Source organism: Coregonus lavaretus, assembly GCF_964263955.1.
Source record: "Coregonus lavaretus genome assembly, chromosome: 5".
Classification (NCBI taxonomy): Eukaryota; Metazoa; Chordata; class Actinopteri; order Salmoniformes; family Salmonidae; genus Coregonus; species Coregonus lavaretus.
The window spans coordinates 4,676,677-4,695,522 of record NC_139992.1 but is presented as its reverse complement, the minus strand read 5'-3'; the positions used below and the strand labels follow the sequence as shown (position 1 = coordinate 4,695,522).

At 45.8% G+C, this 18,846-nt stretch overlaps 1 protein-coding gene and 1 long non-coding RNA gene across 2 annotated transcripts in view; one reads left to right on the top strand and one right to left on the bottom strand.

Annotated features, from left to right (window-relative positions):
- Positions 1 to 32: 32 nt before the first annotated feature.
- On the top strand, positions 33 to 2,507 carry LOC311128723. The gene is made up of 2 exons (XR_014613225.1): positions 33 to 1,256; positions 1,361 to 2,507. It is a non-coding gene; the product is annotated as an uncharacterized lncRNA (long non-coding RNA).
- A 5,461-nt stretch (positions 2,508 to 7,968) lies between these two features.
- The window catches only part of LOC311129813 (oxysterol-binding protein-related protein 6-like), a gene marked incomplete at its 5' end in the record, with an annotated part of 60,412 nt that continues 49,534 nt past the window's right edge, over positions 7,969 to 18,846 (bottom strand). The window contains 8 exons of the mRNA XM_084162268.1: positions 7,969 to 8,195; positions 8,461 to 8,583; positions 9,826 to 9,952; positions 13,027 to 13,171; positions 13,358 to 13,502; positions 14,087 to 14,165; positions 14,283 to 14,346; positions 17,963 to 18,100. Coding sequence (XP_084018394.1) covers positions 8,087 to 8,195; positions 8,461 to 8,583; positions 9,826 to 9,952; positions 13,027 to 13,171; positions 13,358 to 13,502; positions 14,087 to 14,165; positions 14,283 to 14,346; positions 17,963 to 18,100 — 930 coding nt within the window. The 3' untranslated portion in view covers positions 7,969 to 8,086. The remainder of the gene's footprint in view (positions 8,196 to 8,460; positions 8,584 to 9,825; positions 9,953 to 13,026; positions 13,172 to 13,357; positions 13,503 to 14,086; positions 14,166 to 14,282; positions 14,347 to 17,962; positions 18,101 to 18,846) is intronic.

Sequence of the window (18,846 nt, the reverse complement as noted above, 5' to 3'; positions counted from 1 at the left end):
TATTTTGGTTCCTGTGACTGTAGTAATTCAGTCCTCTCTATAGTCTCTTGGTCTGGGTCAACATGGCAGCAGCAGCACTGACGAAAACCCCCAAATAGCCCACAAAATATTAATGCGATCCGGTGCAAGAATTCCTTCACTTGTTTTTGAGTAAAGGCCAACACAGTCCATTACTGCCATCTACTGTGCAGGAGACTCAAGAGTACGATGGGGTTATTACAATGACTATTCTGTTAGGTACTTAACATGAAACTACTACACCGACCTCAGTAATGCTTGGCTGAAACTACTACACCGACCTCAGTAATGCTTGGCTGAAACTACTACACCGACCTCAGTAATGCTTGGCTGAAACTACTACACCGACCTCAGTAATGCTTGGCTGAAACTACTACACCGACCTCAGTAATGCTTGGCTGAAACTACTACACCGACCTCAGTAATGCTTGGCTGAAACTACTACACCGACCTCAGTAATGCTTGGCTGAAACTACTACACCGACCTCAGTAATGCTTGGCTGAAACTACTACACCGACCTCAGTAATGCTTGGCTGAAACTACTACACCCGACCTCAGTAATGCTTGGCTGAAACTACTACACCGACCTCAGTAATGCTTGGCTGAAACTACTACACCGACCTCAGTAATGCTTGGCTGAAACTACTACACCGACCTCAGTAATGCTTGGCTGAAACTACTACACCGACCTCAGTAATGCTTGGCTGAAACTACTACACCGACCTCAGTAATGCTTGGCTGAAACTACTACACCGACCTCAGTAATACTTGGCTGAAACTACTACACCGACCTCAGTAATGCTTGGCTGAAACTACTACACCGACCTCAGTAATGCTTGGCTGAAACTACTACACCGACCTCAGTAATGCTTGGCTGAAACTACTACACCGACCTCAGTAATGCTTGGCTGAAACTACTACACCGACCTCAGTAATGCTTGGCTGAAACTACTACACCGACCTCAGTAATGCTTGGCTGAAACTACTACACCGACCTCAGTAATGCTTGGCTGAAACTACTACACCGACCTCAGTAATGCTTGGCTGAAACTACTACACCGACCTCAGTAATGCTTGGCTGAAACTACTACACCGACCTCAGTAATGCTTGGCTGAAACTACTACACCGACCTCAGTAATGCTTGGCTGAAACTACTACACCGACCTCAGTAATGCTTGGCTGAAACTACTACACCGACCTCAGTAATGCTTGGCTGAAACTACTACACCGACCTCAGTAATGCTTGGCTGAAACTACTACACCCGACCTCAGTAATGCTTGGCTGAAACTACTACACTAACCTCAGTAATGCTTGGCTGAAACTACTACATCGACCTCAGTAATGCTTGGCTGAAACTACTACACCAACCTCAGTAATGCTTGGCTGAAACTACTACACTAACCTCAGTAATGCTTGGCTGAAACTACTACACCGACCTCAGTAATGCTTGGCTGAAACTACTACACCGACCTCAGTAATGCTTGGCTGAAACTACTACACCAACCTCAGTAATGCTTGGCTGAAACTACTACACTAACCTCTAATGCTTGGCTGGGTTTGGAGGATCAACACAAGGCAGCACAGTGTGTGACAGACTCCTCGGTTGTATTTATTTGTATTAGAACGAGCACTATGTAGCAGCAGTGAACAGTGTTTATGGAAAGATATGTACTTAGACAATTGCACTTTAGAAGGTACCCATTAGAAAATGGATTTAAAGAACTCCGCTGACAGTGTGTAGTGTTACATGTCAGTTCGAAACTAAAATAAAAAGCCCAATTGAGGAAAATAAAATCTTTCATAAAGGCATTTGCAACATTCATTGGCAGGCTATGTCATTTAAACACGCAGATACATAAAACGTTGTAACCGATTAACTCCTCAGGAGGATTCATTGTTCTGCTCTGATTAAACAAGTCTTGGTTATTTTCTACAAGGTCTCTGTCTGAAAACAACGTATTCATGTAGAACATCACAGAGTACATCATCCTCCTCAAATACCCTGATGAATTTAAGTCTTATGTTGAAGTTGATAGTAAAGTCTTTGCATCAGTCCAATCCAAAAGAGGAGATAGTCATATGTACATGTAGTGGACTGCAGTAGTGTACTGGGCTGACAATATGATACTGACAATAACAGTGATCACAAATGGTTGACTGCACAGAAAATAAGAATTTCGAGATTATTTATGGGAAATGTCAATTGAGTGTGAACACATTCTCTCGTTGTTCCTGCCTAAACATCTTAACAAGATTTCAGATAACACATTCCCTCCCGTGGTGAATTGCGACACATTCAGAACACTTCCTATTCCTTGACTGTCATTATTTAGTAACATAATACAAATGTTGGGAACCGTACTCTGTGGGGAAAGTTGGTTGATTGGATTTTAAATGGTTTCCTTATCTGACTTGTATGGGATTTCTTATCAATGTTGTGTGCGAGGTGTTAATAAAATGTATTAAGGCACAGCAAGTGAAATTGACGCTGACAAACCATTGATTTCTGAATACATGGCTACAATATGATACTGTGGTCATGTCTATTGTTTTTCTGTCTAATCTGCAGTATTGGACATTACACACTAAATAATAGTTAAGACTTTATAATTCAATGTTTCCATTCTACATATTTCTAACGTAGAACCACTTTCCCTATTTCAATTTCCGGCTTTACTAGACAAAACAAAGAACAAATCAATATAATCCAAATGTATAATGTATATATATATATATATTTTTTTTTTTACAGATTCTGTGGTAATCTAACATTGAACCATTGTGTATTGACTGCTACACACAGTGACAAAGGCAGGGGGACATCAAATATACATTAAAGCTGATATGTTTGGCAGTAATAAGCTAAACCTTTTAAATTGTATTGGTGCATGGTTAAGGACAACATCATAGCAGTAAACTCTAGTAACTGGACAATTGTTTAAAGGATATTCAAGGATATCATAACTTTATCTGTAACTACATAATTAAAACCACAACTAGAATTACTTTCTGTTTCTATAATTAAAACGCTTGTCTTTGGCTTTAACATCAACATTTTTGCCATGTTAAAGGATTTGCAAAAGCAAAAAAGTTCTGAACTTTGTAAAAGAACTTAAGAGAAGTTGATGTTTGACTAACTCAAGTCCTTGGCCTCTTTACATAACAGATTCCCACATACATATGAATTCATGTTAAGTATTTTTAAAGAACTGACAGTAGGTATCCCTAGTGTTTCATAATACACTAGTTGTATAAGTGGGGGTATAGTTGGTATAGTTGTATAAATGGGGGTAGCTAGTCAGTCAGTCTGGTGTAGTTGTATAAATGGGGGTAGCTAGTCAGTCAGTCTGGTGTAGTTGTCTAAATGGGGGTAGCTAGTCAGTCAATCTGGTGTAGTTGTATAAATGGGGGTAGCTAGTCAGTCAGTCTGGTGTAGTTGTATAAATGGGGGTAGCTAGTCAGTCTGGTATAGTTGTATAAATGGGGTAGCTAGTCAGTCAGTCTGGTGTAGTTGTATAAATGGGGGTAGCTAGTCAGTCTGGTGTAGTTGTATAAATGGGGGTAGCTAGTCAGTCTGGTGTAGTTGTATAAATGGGGGTAGCTAGTCAGTCAGTCTGGTATAGTTGTATAAATGGGGGTAGCTAGTCAGTCAGTATGGTGTAGTTGTATAAATGGGGGTAGCTAGTCAGTCAGTCTGGTGTAGTTGTATAAATGGGGGTAGCTAGTCAGTCAGTCTGGTATAGTTGTATAAATGGGGGTAGCTAGTCAGTCAGTATGGTGTAGTTGTATAAATGGGGGTAGCTAGTCAGTCAGTCTGGTGTAGTTGTATAAATGGGGGTAGCTAGTCAGTCAGTCTGGTGTAGTTGTATAAATGGGGGTAGCTAGTCAGTCTGGTATAGTTGTATAAATGGGGGTAGCTAGTCAGTCAGTATGGTGTAGTTGTATAAATGGGGGTAGCTAGTCAGTCAGTCTGGTGTAGTTGTATAAATGGGGGTAGCTAGTCAGTCAGTCTGGTGTAGTTGTATAAATGGGGGTAGCTAGTCAGTCAGTCTGGTGTAGTTGTATAAATGGGGGTAGCTAGTCAGTCAGTCTGGTGTAGTTGTATAAATGGGGGTAGCTAGTCAGTCAGTCTGGTGTAGTTGTCTAAATGGGGGTAGCTAGTCAGTCAGTCTGGTGTAGTTGTATAAATGGGGGTAGCTAGTCAGTCAATCTGGTGTAGTTGTATAAATGGGGGTAGCTAGTCAGTCTGGTGTAGTTGTATAAATGGGGGTAGCTAGTCAGTCTGGTATAGTTGTATAAATGGGGGTAGCTAGTCAGTCAGTCTGGTGTAGTTGTATAAATGGGGGTAGCTAGTCAGTCAGTCTGGTGTAGTTGTATAAATGGGGGTAGCTAGTCAGTCAGTCTGGTGTAGTTGTCTAAATGGGGGTAGCTAGTCAGTCAGTCTGGTGTAGTTGTATAAATGGGGGTAGCTAGTCAGTCAGTCTGGTGTAGTTGTATAAATGGGGGTAGCTAGTCAGTCAGTCTGGTGTAGTTGTATAAATGGGGGTAGCTAGTCAGTCAATCTGGTGTAGTTGTATAAATGGGGGTAGCTAGTCAGTCTGGTGTAGTTGTATAAATGGGGGTAGCTAGTCAGTCTGGTATAGTTGTATAAATGGGGGTAGCTAGTCAGTCAGTCTGGTGTAGTTGTATAAATGGGGGTAGCTAGTCAGTCAATCTGGTGTAGTTGTATAAATGGGGGTAGCTAGTCAGTCAGTCTGGTGTAGTTGTATAAATGGGGGTAGCTGGTCAGTCAGTCTGGTGTAGTTGTATAAATGGGGGTAGCTAGTCAGTCAGTCTGGTGTAGTTGTATAAATGGGGGTAGCTAGTCAGTCAGTCTGGTGTAGTTGTATAAATGGGGGTAGCTAGTCAGTCAGTCTGGTGTAGTTGTATAAATGGGGGTAGCTAGTCAGTCAATCTGGTGTAGTTGTATAAATGGGGGTAGCTAGTCAGTCAGTCTGGTGTAGTTGTATAAATGGGGGTAGCTAGTCAGTCAATCTGGTGTAGTTGTATAAATGGGGGTAGCTAGTCAGTCAGTATGGTGTAGTTGTATAAATGGGGGTAGCTAGTCAGTCAGTCTGGTGTAGTTGTATAAATGGGGGTAGCTAGTCAGTCAGTCTGGTGTAGTTGTATAAATGGGGGTAGCTAGTCAGTCAGTCTGGTGTAGTTGTATAAATGGGGGTAGCTAGTCAGTCTGGTGTAGTTGTATAAATGGGGGTAGCTAGTCAGTCAGTCTGGTGTAGTTGTATAAATGGGGGTAGCTAGTCAGTCAATCTGGTGTAGTTGTATAAATGGGGGTAGCTAGTCAGTCAGTCTGGTGTAGTTGTATAAATGGGGGTAGCTAGTCAGTCTGGTATAGTTGTATAAATGGGGGTAGCTAGTCAGTCAGTCTGGTGTAGTTGTATAAATGGGGGTAGCTAGTCAGTCAGTCTGGTATAGTTGTATAAATGGGGGTAGCTAGTCAGTCAGTCTGGTGTAGTTGTCTAAATGGGGGTAGCTAGTCAGTCAGTCTGGTGTAGTTGTATAAATGGGGGTTGCTGGTGACACTGTCTGTGATTTATTTAGAATTCAAGGCACACTTAACTAGCATGGCTACCACAGCATTCTGCAGCAATATGCCATCCCATCTGGTTTGGGCTTAGTGGGACTATAATTTGTTTTTCAACAGGACAATGACCCAACACACCTCCAGGCTGTGTAAGGGCTATTTTACCAAGAAGGAGAATGATGGAGTGCTGCATCAGATGACCTGGCCTCCACAACCCCCCGACCTCAACCAAAATTGAGATGGTTTGGGATGAGTCGGACAGCAGAGTGAAGGAAAAGCAACCAACAAGTGCTCAGCATATGTGGGAACTCCTTCAAGACTGTTGGAAAAGCATTCCAGGCAAAGCTGTCATCAAGGCAAAGGGTGGCTATTTGAAGAATCTCAAATGTAAAATATATTTTGATTTGTTTAACACTTTTTTTGGTTACTACATGATTCCATATGTGTTATTTCATAATTTTGATGTCTTCACTATTAGTCTACAATGTAGAAAATAGTAAAAATAAAGAAAAACCCTTGAATGAGTAGGTGTTCTAAAACTTTTGACCGGTAGTGTATGTCGGCATGTGGTTCTAGTTCTACTGCAGGCTAGGATTCAGCACTCTCACTATAAAACTCAGACAACAACGCAGATAAATTGTATTATAGGAAATTAAAGAACGTTAAAATTATATGAATACTTTTTTTTTTTTTTTTACTTAAACTATCAAAACTAGTTTGCGTGTGAGCTGAATAAGGGAAAGCAGTATTGTCTATACATGTAAAAGTTAATTACAAGGAAGTATTGTCTGTAGCTTAAACAGTTGTGGTGAGTGACGAGGGTGGTGTGCTGCATGAAGGGTCAAAAAGGAACTTTGGCGACTAATACATGTTTTTTTTTTTTTTTAAACCTCCCGCTTTGGGCTGGATGTGTCATTAGCCACATTTATACCTGGTAATAACATGCACCCTTTGTCCTGATCCTATCCTCATTCTGATTGTGCCACATCTTTACACAGGTGTAGACTAATATAAGACGCATTGTGAACTGAGTTTGATCAGATCTTACAATTGTATACTGGCAAGATCAGGACCAGATCATTTTTACATTTTAGTCATTTAGCAGACGCTCTTATCCAGAGCGACTTATAGTTAGTGAGTGCATACATAATTTTTTATACTGGCCCCCCGTGGGAATCGAACCCACAACCCTGGCGTTGCAAACGCCATGCTCTACCAACTGAGCTACATCCCTGCCGGCCATTCCCTCCCCTACCCTGGATGACGCTGGGCCAATTGTGGGCCGCCCCATGGGTCTCCTGGTCGCGGCCGGCTACGACAGAGCCTGGATACGAACCAGGATCTCTAGTGGCACAGCTAGCACTGCGATGCAGTGCCTTAGACCACTGCGCCACTCGGGAGACCCGAGATCAGGACGAAGGACGCATGTAAGTGGCAGGTATAAACGGGGCTAATGTATAGTTCACACATGCATAATCTATGAGCAGAATTACGGTCTTACCTCAATTAGACACAAAATACCAAGTTTGAAAGTGACAGTTTTTCAGGAAGCTGAGATGCAACATTTCCCCTACATTTTCCCCTACATTTTCCCCCACGTGGCCAGCCCCCTAGAAATTTCAGTTCAACCAATGAGCTTCAGCCATTTGAGTGACAGCTAGCAAGAGGCACATGATGCACACACAGCAGAGCGAGAGCAATGATGTGGTGCACAAATCTGCACGTATGTAATGTACTACGCAATTTTCAGGGCCCACTTTTGGCTCGTGAGCGCTACTTTCAGAACTACTGGCTAAAAGTATACAAAAGTACCAGAGAATCTCTTAACTTAAAAAAAAAAAATGTGTGTCCCAATAGAGAATACAGCTATGATACAGATTTAACTAATGCAAATAGCTAATTCAAAAAGAAACAATAGCAATCTTCCAATATTGTATATTAGTTACATTTTCACTAAATTCTATGATGTTGAAGATATTTTACAAAAATATCCAACTTTAATTTTTTAATTTTTTAAAAATAAATCTTAGTCTATTTAGGATATGCCAATGAAAGCTGCAGTCTAAACATGCAGGACACATACTGTAGTACGTAGTCCAAAGGTCTAATCCAAACCGCTTTCAGAACTCAAGTGGGTTTCACTAAAAGGCTTTAAAATGTGTGGTGTAGATAGGTGACTTTAAGGCAAGGACAAACTCAGAAGTCAAAACGACTTAGGATAGATCTACGTGGTAAGATTGTTGCCCTGACAACCCAGCCTCTGCAGCAAGCTCAATGAGGGGGATCCAAGAGGATGCTTGGATGGGTGACTGGCCGGCTGCAGCGCTGAATAGGGCGACGGTAAGTCATCAACTCATCTCAGCTCTTGTATCCCTTCCACGCTGTCATCTTGTCAATGAGACACTCATTTGAAAACCTTATTGTGCATAGTTAGAAGCCTCTGTCAGCGATGATGATATGGTGTGCATAGCGATCCATATGCTACCATAGGTTAGGGTTTTCCATGTTGATGAAGCCGGGGGATTTGCGAAGCTCCCAGTAGGTGTTGTTAGTTACCCAGCGCTCCCTTTGATTGGCATCAACCACTTTCCTGGGACAAAAGAGACGGGCAATCAATGGTAGGGAGTTAAATGTCATGAATGGAATGGATAATCATTAGTGACACAACTCAGCCACACAAGTAACAGATGAAAAGTCAGAGGTATTTCTATCCATCTTGGGGAGACCTTCCCAACCTACCCCATTTCCCCCACTAAGCTGGCCTAAGGGAGACCTTCCCAACCTACTCCCTGTTTCCCCCACTAAGCTGGCCTGGGGAATACAGTATGTCCTGGTAAATGACCCTCATTCCTCACTTGAAGAAGCGTGGCTCGTGCTTGATGCCGTTCTCCTCTTGCCACTTCCTCCTGGTGCGCTGCAGGTCCTCGATACGCTGCTTCTCTGAGGCCGCCATTTCCACGTTCCCTTCCTCCAGGTGTCTAATGTGGAGAAACAACATCACTATGACTCAAATACCGCTCCCTTCCTCCAGGTGTCTAATGTGGAGAAACAACATCACTAGGAGTCAAATACCGCTCCCTTCCTCCAGGTGTCTAATGTGGAGAAACATCACTATGACACAAATACCGCTCCCTTCCTCCAGGTGTCTAATGTGGAGAAACAACATCACTAGGAGTCAAATACCGCTCCCTTCCTCCAGGTGTCTAATGTGGAGAAACATCACTATGACACAAATACCGCTCCCTTCCTCCAGGTGTCTAATGTGGAGAAACAACATCACTAGGAGTCAAATACCGCTCCCTTCCTCCAGGTGTCTAATGTGGAGAAACAACATCACTAGGAGTCAAATACCGCTCCCCTCCTCCAGGTGTCTAATGTGGAGAAACATCACTATGACACAAATACCGCTCCCTTCCTCCAGGTGTCTAATGTGGAGAAACAACATCACTAGGAGTCAAATACCGCTCCCTTCCTCCAGGTGTCTAATGTGGAGAAACATCACTATGACTCAAATACCGCTCCCTTCCTCCAGGTGTCTAATGTGGAGAAACAACATCACTAGGAGTCAAATACCGCTCCCTTCCTCCAGGTGTCTAATGTGGAGAAACATCACTAGGAGTCAAATATACTGTCAAATGTCACTCAGCAGGGAAATGCACATAAAGCTTGTAAACATATTTACCCATACAAATAATATCTCGTCATATTATTTTAGATGTGCCAAAACGAGCTTTTAGCCCTTTTTAGAGCTTCACTAATCAACCAATCTATAAGTCTATATTAGACTACAACAACAGCTGCATTGTGCTGGTTGGCATTTATTGTCATGAATCTTGCCCTGGAGGCAACTCTGCAGAGTGGTCACTAGTTGGCATGGCCACAGTCATAAAATCTGATTTTAAACCTAACATTAACCACACTGCTAACCCTAATGTCTAACCCTAACTTTAAATTAAGAACAAAAAAACACATTTATGTTTTCATGAATTTTTACGATATAGTCAATTTTGACTTGGTAGCTGGTTCATCTAGCAGAAATCGCTCAGTTCTGCCTCCAGGGCAAGATCCATGACAATAAAGGTCAACCTAGGCGCTAGTTCAGTGGTTCATCCAGTCAGATCTGTCTGATAATGCTACTTGTGGCAGTAGAAGCAGACAGTGCATTACCGTCTGGGCACAGTAGCTGAAAGTGTGATGGCGCAACGGTTGTCTGTCTCTACCTTTGATCGGGTCTGAAGCGGGCATCTGTGGGCGGTAGCAGGTCTTGCATCTCAGGGCAAAGCTCATTGAGCTCAATGGCAAACCTGGTAAAGCCATAATACAGCTCGTAGTCTGTGGGCATGGAGCCTGAGGAAGGAACACATGACATCACACGGATCAAGAATCAGTTCAAAGTCCTTTTTTTCCCCCATTGTGTGGATTATTGACACCGGTGTCAACACTTTCTTTGTTCCCGTATTATAATCTTTATAAACTAGTATTTTATCGTCTAATCTAATGCTGTTATCTGCTTAACGAAAGCGGATATCCAATTAAAAATATTCAAAGCGTTCTGCATAGCAACAGTATGACTGACGTAGTTACTTTCGTCAACAGTAACTATGACGAAAAATACTTGTCAACTCCCTATTTTCCCTGACTAAAACTATGACGATAACGAGACGCCCTGGAAACAAACCATAACTATTACAAATGACTTTTCATTTTAGTCAACGAAAATGTGACGAGAATTCCACGTGAGACTAATGGACATTTCATTTAACGTTAAGCTCCTTTTCACCTGTTCTGTCCAATCATAATGCAAAAATATTTCACGCAATCCTTTCATCTTTTGAACTGATGTGAAGCCAGGACACTTCACTTGTAACGAACCTCAACTAGACACAATAATGTTTACTCTCATACTTTCATGTAGGCTATTTTTGCTTTGATTAGGGACAGATCGAAATGTACTGGGGGGGGGGGGCTGGTCCAACACAGGGTGTCATAAACCAAAAATGCACCCCCCTCCCCAACGTAACAAATATTTTCACATGACCCTTCCCTCAGCCAGTCAAATAAATGGAACACCCTTCCCCCTCTTAGAATTAACTCCAAATAATGTTTAAGACCCCAAATAACAATAACTGTAGCGACCCTGTGTTTAAAAACGTGGATATCGACTTTGTCACTTCGGCATGCTTTTGTGACACAGTCGACGCCACGCAGGGCTACGGGCCAGAAGGTTGGGGGTTCGCTGACCACCACAGACGAGCTCACTCTCCCTGCCTGGTTCATTACACAAATTATCAGAGTCGGCTGCAGACAATGATCAGCTAGGAGGAAATCAGATTTTCAACATTTTGAATTATAATTATATAAAATATATGCAACACATTTTCCACCAACAGGTTTCTGTGCCAATGGACCACACAACCAATAAACAATACCGACTTTGGGCGCTTCAATATCATGGTTTGTGTTTACAACACCACAATAAACAGACTATGACAGTCAGAACATGCATCCCTCTCTACCGTGTAGGCCTACCCAGTATCGAAGGCTTGACCATCTCTCAATGTCATTACACTTTTTGTTTGTTTTGCAATAGATGTCTCCTTCCATTCACCAAATGTCCGCTGCACAATTTGGATTGATTGATTGATTTTATTTGTCAGTGAAAAAAAAATACATATATACACACAAAGATTTTTAAAGGTGACCAGGATTGCACAATAAGGTCGGGGACTTATTTGCATTGTGGTCCTTATTTTTTTTTTTAGATAAATACATAAACAATGACAGAGATAAAGACACAGTACAGAGATGCTCAACCTCCAGATGAGTCTGAGGGGGGAGTTTAAGTACAATTCATACAAGCTTCTTTGGCTGGTATCTTTATTCTTCAGATGTTTGGGGGCTGCTGGTGAACCATGATGTGTAGGGATAATCAACGTGACACTGGACTAAGAGCACTTGCAAAACAATATGCCATTTCAGAGTTTCCTTTAGGTACATTTGGCGCCGGACAACATGACAGGGAAGATTTTAATTTACCGGACATCCATATGCATTCAGATCCGAATTGGCGCAGCCAGTACCATCAATAAACGAGGAATGTTGGCCAAATGAGCCACATTGACATCCTATCACAGATTACAAAAACACTATTCCTTGGGTTTCAATGTGTAGCATAGGCAAAACCTTGTAGCCTATTTTTTTAAATTAGTTTTTAGGCTACTTTCCTAAAACAATAATTGTCCACCTCACGGTTCAGCTGTCAGAGATTTGAGCATTACATGTATAGGCCTATATGCTTAGGTGTCCACTGTAGGATATTACCATTTTAATAAATATGTATAGCCTATATAAAGGAAGAGAAGCTTAACCCAATTCCCTCTCCTACCCCGGACGACGCTGGGCCAATTGTGCGCCGCCCCCATGGGTCTCCCGGTCATGGCCGGCTACGACAGAGCCTGGATTCGAACCAGGATCTCTAGTGGCACAGCTAGAGATATGCCGGTGGCATGCTACGACACCGACACGCATTTATTTATGTCAGATGGCTACTGCGTCTGCTATACATATATAGACGTACATCAGAACCTCTATTTTCCCATGTGTGCTGTTAGTCAAATGCAAGTTGCGGATGCTTTTTTCCTATTTGTTGAATATGAGGAGTACAGTAATACTTTTTTTTTTTGGAAAGCACATTCTCCCCTTATTAAGGAAACCACTGTTATTTGCCCCCCTGATTGTTATGATGGGGAGAAAAATCTGCTGTAAATTGTTTAACCTGTAAGCCAAGGCTTTACAGCCAATATGGCTGGCATTGGTTACAATCTGCCACAATATCAAATCAAAATCACATTTTATTTGTCACATGCGCCGAATACAACAGGTGTAGACCTTACCGTGAAATGTTTACTTACGAGCCCTTAACCAACAAAGCAGTTCAAAAATTAGAGTTGAGAAAATATTTACTAAATAAACTAAAGTAAAACATTGAATAAAAAGGTAACACAATAAAATGACAATAGCGAGGCTATATACAGGGGGTACCGGTACCGAGTCAATGTGCGGAGGTACAGGTTAGTCCAGGTAATTTGTACATGTAGGTAAAGTGACTAATGTTGTCCGTTAAGGTATATGAGGGGACAGTAGTTCTAGCTGGCCAAGGCTTTCTGAACGTTCACATCATGGAAGTTAGGGGTATCCTAAATATTCATTCATTCATTTAATCAAATGCACTGACTATTATGTGACTAAAATGTCTGTGACTAAAACTACACTAAAATAGTCCAGAGTTTTAGTCGACTGATAATAACTAAAACTAACGAAGGATGAAATGACTCAAATGTGACCAAAGACCTAAAAGGTATTTTAAGACTAAAACTAAGATTAAATCTAAAATAGCTGCCAAAATGAACACTGGTAGTTACCTGGCCTCCAGATGCATCTGGCAGAGGGCGGGACTCCACAGTAAAGGCCCTCGTGCCATTTGCCGAACAGCCGACGCACAACCTTCCCTTCTTGGTCCATCACAAACCCTTGAACCTCATTCACAGTAGAACTCCAGTAATTTCCCTACAAGCAAAATGAGACAACAGTAATATTTTGATCATAAAGATAAATAGCATTCATCATCCACGCAGCCAAGTTAAGTGATACATGCTTTCTCAGGGGATGGTTCTTTCTCAGCACTGTAATTGTCTTTGGACTTCATAGTCATTTTACTGGACATACCCACAGCTGAGTTGACCGACGTCTTACCTTGACGAAGGTGAGTTTGCAGATACATGCACTGCTTTTGGTGTTCCTAATGGTGATCTCTCCGTAGTGTTCGATCCACCTTCTCCCGCTTAGGATGTTGTGCACGCAGGTGGTGACTTTGTTCCATTCATAGTGGTCACCGAAGCTGAATGACACAATATGGCAGCAGTCAGGATATCTACAGTAAATCACAGAAGTCTGTCTGTTTCTTTAAGATGCTTACTGGGCCACATAATCACACAGAGCGTTAGACGTGTCAAACTAAATAGCAGGGCCTGTGCAATCTCATTTCCTGAGGCAGAGACACTTGCGATGTCCTTTAATCCATGTGCTTTTATTCAGAAGCCTTCACACACACACACACACACACACACACACACACACACACACACACACACACACACACACACACACACCTTCCTGCTCTTCTGTCTGAGTGATTCATCTCTCACAGCTCCCCCCTCCCTAACCCTGTCTAGGGCACTTTAATAGGGCGTATGGTAGCTCCTTAAAGCTTCCAGGGACCCAGAGTGGAGTGATGGCTGTGGCAGGGGGAGGCTAGCAGGGACCTGAATGCTTCAAGAAGGTAAGGCCACTGTTATGGAGGTACCTCCTTTAGTGAGTGACAGTGGGGATATGTCTAGAGGATGTCAGACTGTGTGTGTGTGTGTGTGTGTGTGTGTGTGTGTGTGTGTGTGTAGCTGAATGAAAAGGGCACAGCTTGATTACCCTGGAAGCATAACATTGACGGTGCCAATCGGGAGGATTTCCATGGACTTCCCCCAGAATTTGTTTTTCCATCTGACATCTGAGAAGAAAATGGGCAGAATTAGCCGTCAGTGTACCATCTTGATGCAACATGAAAATCATGACCTCATTGAGGAAGTGCACAACGTGTGACACTGTAATTCAACTGGTAACGTACCTTGCAAGAAGGTGAACTTGTTGGAATCAGCGTGACAAGCTGATATGGGTGGATGGTGGCTCACCTTCAAGAGATAATCAAACGTCATACGTCTTATCAGTGACAATACTGCTAGATTATTGCCTCTTTGAGGAATTCATTTTAGGTCCAGATACAAAAACAACCACTTCATTATATAACCATTCTAAATGTGATGTGAGAAGAAGAGGGTGAGTCATTATATCGTGACTATCATGCGGACTGGGCAACCGGTAACAGCTGACACCAGCACTTAGGCTAAGTGCAGACTAGGTTCAGTCATGCCAGTCATTCAGGTTCAGTCAGGTTCAGTCAGTCAGTCAGCCCCAGTCAGTCAGTCAGCCCCAGTCAGTCAGTCAGGTTCAGTCAGTCAGGTTCAGTCAGTCAGTCAGTCAGGTTCAGTCAGTCAGTCAGGTTCAGTCAATCAGTCAGGTTCAGTAAGTCAGTCAGCCCCAGTCAGTCAGTCAGTCAGGTTCAGTCAGTCAGTCAGGTTCAGTCAGTCAGTCAGCCCCAGTCAGTCAGGTTCAGTCAGTCGGTCAGATTCAGGCAGGTTCAGTCAGGCCAGGGAGGATAGCTGAGAGATGACAACAACAGGGTCCCCATCATAAAGAGAGAAAAGAGGGTAGAAAGACAGCCTTCAAAGGCCCTGGCCCTCCACTACCAGCAGACTGGGACCCTGGCCCTCCACTACCAGCAGACTGGGATCCTGGCCCTCCTCTACCAACAGACTGGGACCCTGGCCCTCCACTACCAGCAGACTGGGACCCTGGCCCTCCACTACCAGCAGACTGGGATCCTGGCCCTCCTCTACCAACAGACTGGGACCCTGGCCCTCCTCTACCAGCAGACTGGGACCCTGGCCCTCCTCTACCAGCAGACTGGGACCCTGGCCCTCCTCTACCAACAGACTGGGACCCTGGCCCTCCTCTACCAGCAGACTGGGACCCTGGCCCTCCTCTACCAGCAGACTGGGATCCTGGCCCTCAACTACCAGCAGACTGGGACCCTGGCCCTCCTCTACCAGCAGACTGGGACCCTGGCCCTCCTCTACCAGCAGACTGGGACCCTGGCCCTCCTCTACCAACAGACTGGGATCCTGGCCCTCCACTACCAACAGACTGGGACCCTGGCCCTCCTCTACCAACAGACTGGGACCCTGGCCCTCCTCTACCAACAGACTGGGACCCTGGCCCTCCTCAACCAACAGACTGGGACCCTGGCCCTCCTCTACCAACAGACTGGGACCCTGGCCCTCCTCTACCAACAGACTGGGACCCTGGCCCTCCTCTACCAACAGACTGGGACCCTGGCCCTCCTCTACCAACAGACTGGGACCCTGGCCCTCCTCTACCAGCAGACTGGGACCCTGGCCCTCCTCTACCAGCAGACTGGGACCCTGGCCCTCCTCTACCAACAGACTGGGACCCTGGCCCTCCTCTACCAACAGACTGGGACCCTGGCCCTCCTCTACCAACAGACTGGGACCCTGGCCCTCCACTACCAGCAGACTGGGACCCTGGCCCTCCTCTACCAGCAGACTGGGACCCTGGCCCTACTCTACCAGCAGACTGGGACCCTGGCCCTCCTCTACCAACAGACTGGGACCCTGGCCCTCCACTACCAGCAGACTGGGACCCTGGCCCTCCTCTACCAGCAGACTGGGACCCTGGCCCTCCTCTACCAACAGACTGGGACCCTGGCCCTCCTCTACCAGCAGACTGGGACCCTGGCCCTCTTCTACCAACAGACTGGGACCCTGGCCCTCCTCTACCAGCAGACTGGGACCCTGGCCCTCCACTACCAACAGACTGGGACCCTGGCCCTCCACTACCAACAGACTGGGACCCTGGCCCTCCACTACCAACAGACTGGGACCCTGGCCCTCCTCTACCAACAGACTGGGACCCTGGCCCTCCTCTACCAACAGACTGGGACCCTGGCCCTCCTCTACCAGCAGACTGGGACCCTGGCCCTCCTCTACCAGCAGACTGGGACCCTGGCCCTCCTCTACCAGCAGACTGGGACCCTGGCCCTCCTCTACCAACAGACTGGGACCCTGGCCCTCCTCTACCAGCAGACTGGGACCCTGGCCCTACACTACCAACAGACTGGGACCCTGGCCCTCCTCTACCAGCAGACTGGGACCCTGGCCCTCCTCTACCAGCAGACTGGGACCCTGGCCCTCCTCTACCAGCAGACTGGGACCCTGGCCCTCCTCTACCAGCAGACTGGGATCCTGGCCCTCCACTACCAACAGACTGGGACCCTGGCCCTACACTACCAACAGACTGGGACCCTGGCCCTCCTCTACCAACAGACTGGGACCCTGGCCCTCCTCTACCAACAGACTGGGACCCTGGCCCTCCTCTACCAACAGACTGGGACCCTGGCCCTCCTCTACCAGCAGACTGGGACCCTGGCCCTCCTCTACCAACAGACTGGGACCCTGGCCCTCCTCTACCAACAGACTGGGACCCTGGCCCTCCTCTACCAGCAGACTGGGACCCTGGCCCTCCACTACCAACAGACTGGGACTCTGGCCCTCCTCTACCAGCAGACTGGGACCCTGGCCCTCCTCTACCAACAGACTGGGACCCTGGCCCTCCTCTACCAGCAGACTGGGACCCTGGCCCTCCTCTACCAGCAGACTGGGACCCTGGCCCTCCACTACCAGCAGACTGGGACCCTGGCCCTCCTCTACCAACAGACTGGGACCCTGGCCCTCCTCTACCAGCAGACTGGGACCCTGGCCCTCCACTACCAGCAGACTGGGACCCTGGCCCTCCACTACCAGCAGACTGGGACCCTGGCCCTCCTCTACCAGCAGACTGGGACCCTGGCCCTCCTCTACCAGCAGACTGGGACCCTGGCCCTCCTCTACCAACAGACTGGGACCCTGGCCCTACTCTACCAGCAGACTGGGACCCTGGCCCTCCTCTACCAGCAGACTGGGACCCTGGCCCTCCTCTACCAGCAGACTGGGACCCTGGCCCTCCTCTACCAGCAGACTGGGACCCTGGCCCTCCTCTACCAACAGACTGGGACCCTGGCCCTCCTCTACCAACAGACTGGGACCCTGGCCCTCCTCTACCAACAGACTGGGACCCTGGCCCTCCTCTACCAGCAGACTGGGACCCTGGCCCTCCTCTACCAACAGACTGGGATCCTGGCCCTCCACTACCAACAGACTGGGACCCTGGCCCTCCTCTACCAACAGACTGGGACCCTGGCCCTCCTCTACCAACAGACTGGGACCCTGGCCCTCCTCTACCAACAGACTGGGAAACAGTATTTCTTTAAACACTCTGAAAGCCTCCAGACCTGACAGGATCAGTCTGCAGCACAGTGCAATACAACAGTGCAGCCTGCAGCTCATGTTAGTAATAAATGGACCTTACAGACTCCAGTGCATGGAAGAGAAAGGGCACATTTAACAAGGTCTCGGAAATCCCAGACCTGAGGCAACCAGTCTGTCTAGAGAAACTACATTTGACCTGTTCTTTGAGGGACATTTACAGTATTTATTCATTTCTTGACAACATACACTGTATGAGGGTTAAGGTATTGGTAAATATGGAGTGCTGATCTGGGATCAGGTTCCCCCCCCCGTGTCCATTCATCATAATCAAAAATGCAGTAATGAATGTACTGTGGGAACCTACCTGCTCAGCGATGAAACACATGCCCTTGTCCTCACGGACACATTCATATGTCTCTCCCAGTAAAGGGTTGAATGGCTTGCTTCCCGCTCTGTAGTACGTGGAGGAGTATCCTGAGATGACGAACGCTGCCATAATGGCCTGCAGCAGAGAAACAGCAACACAATCCAAAAAAACTAAAGTTAACTGCATAAAACACACACAATGCCTTACGTCAATATGGCTGCTGGCGTTACACTGAAACACAATTCTCCTCTGCTAAAAGTTATGCGTAAACCCTTTGTGTATCAAATACTGCATGATACCATAAACTAAACACCAGTAAAACCCCTGGAACATACTGGTTTACAACATCCCAGTAATGAAACGTCATAGTCTTTTATCTAACAAGTAAAACATGAGTATTCACACACTGTCCTGTTATGATAACAAAGCCAGTAGAACAACAGATGGGAGATTGAACAAGGTCGGCAGCTGCATCGGAGCATATTTCTGGCCTTTGTCTCTGGAAGGCCAGGTCTGTCCTTCAGAATGTTTACTTTGGGCTTGTCACTGTCAATGCCACAGCAGACGATCTAACATGTCTCTCAGTACCAGGGACTGGGTCACGCTGTACTGGGTTAGTGATGGGAGACACTGGGTCACGCTGTACTGGGTTAGTGATGGGAGACGCTGGGTCACGCTGTAATGGGTTAGTGATGGGAGACGCTGGGTCACGCTGTAATGGGTTAGTGATGGGAGACGCTGGGTCACGCTGTAATGGGTTAGTGATGGGAGACACTGGGTCACGCTGTAATGGGTTAGTGATGGGAGACACTGGGTCACGCTGTAATGGGTTAGTGATGGGAGACACTGGGTCACGCTGTAATGGGTTAGTGATGGGAGAC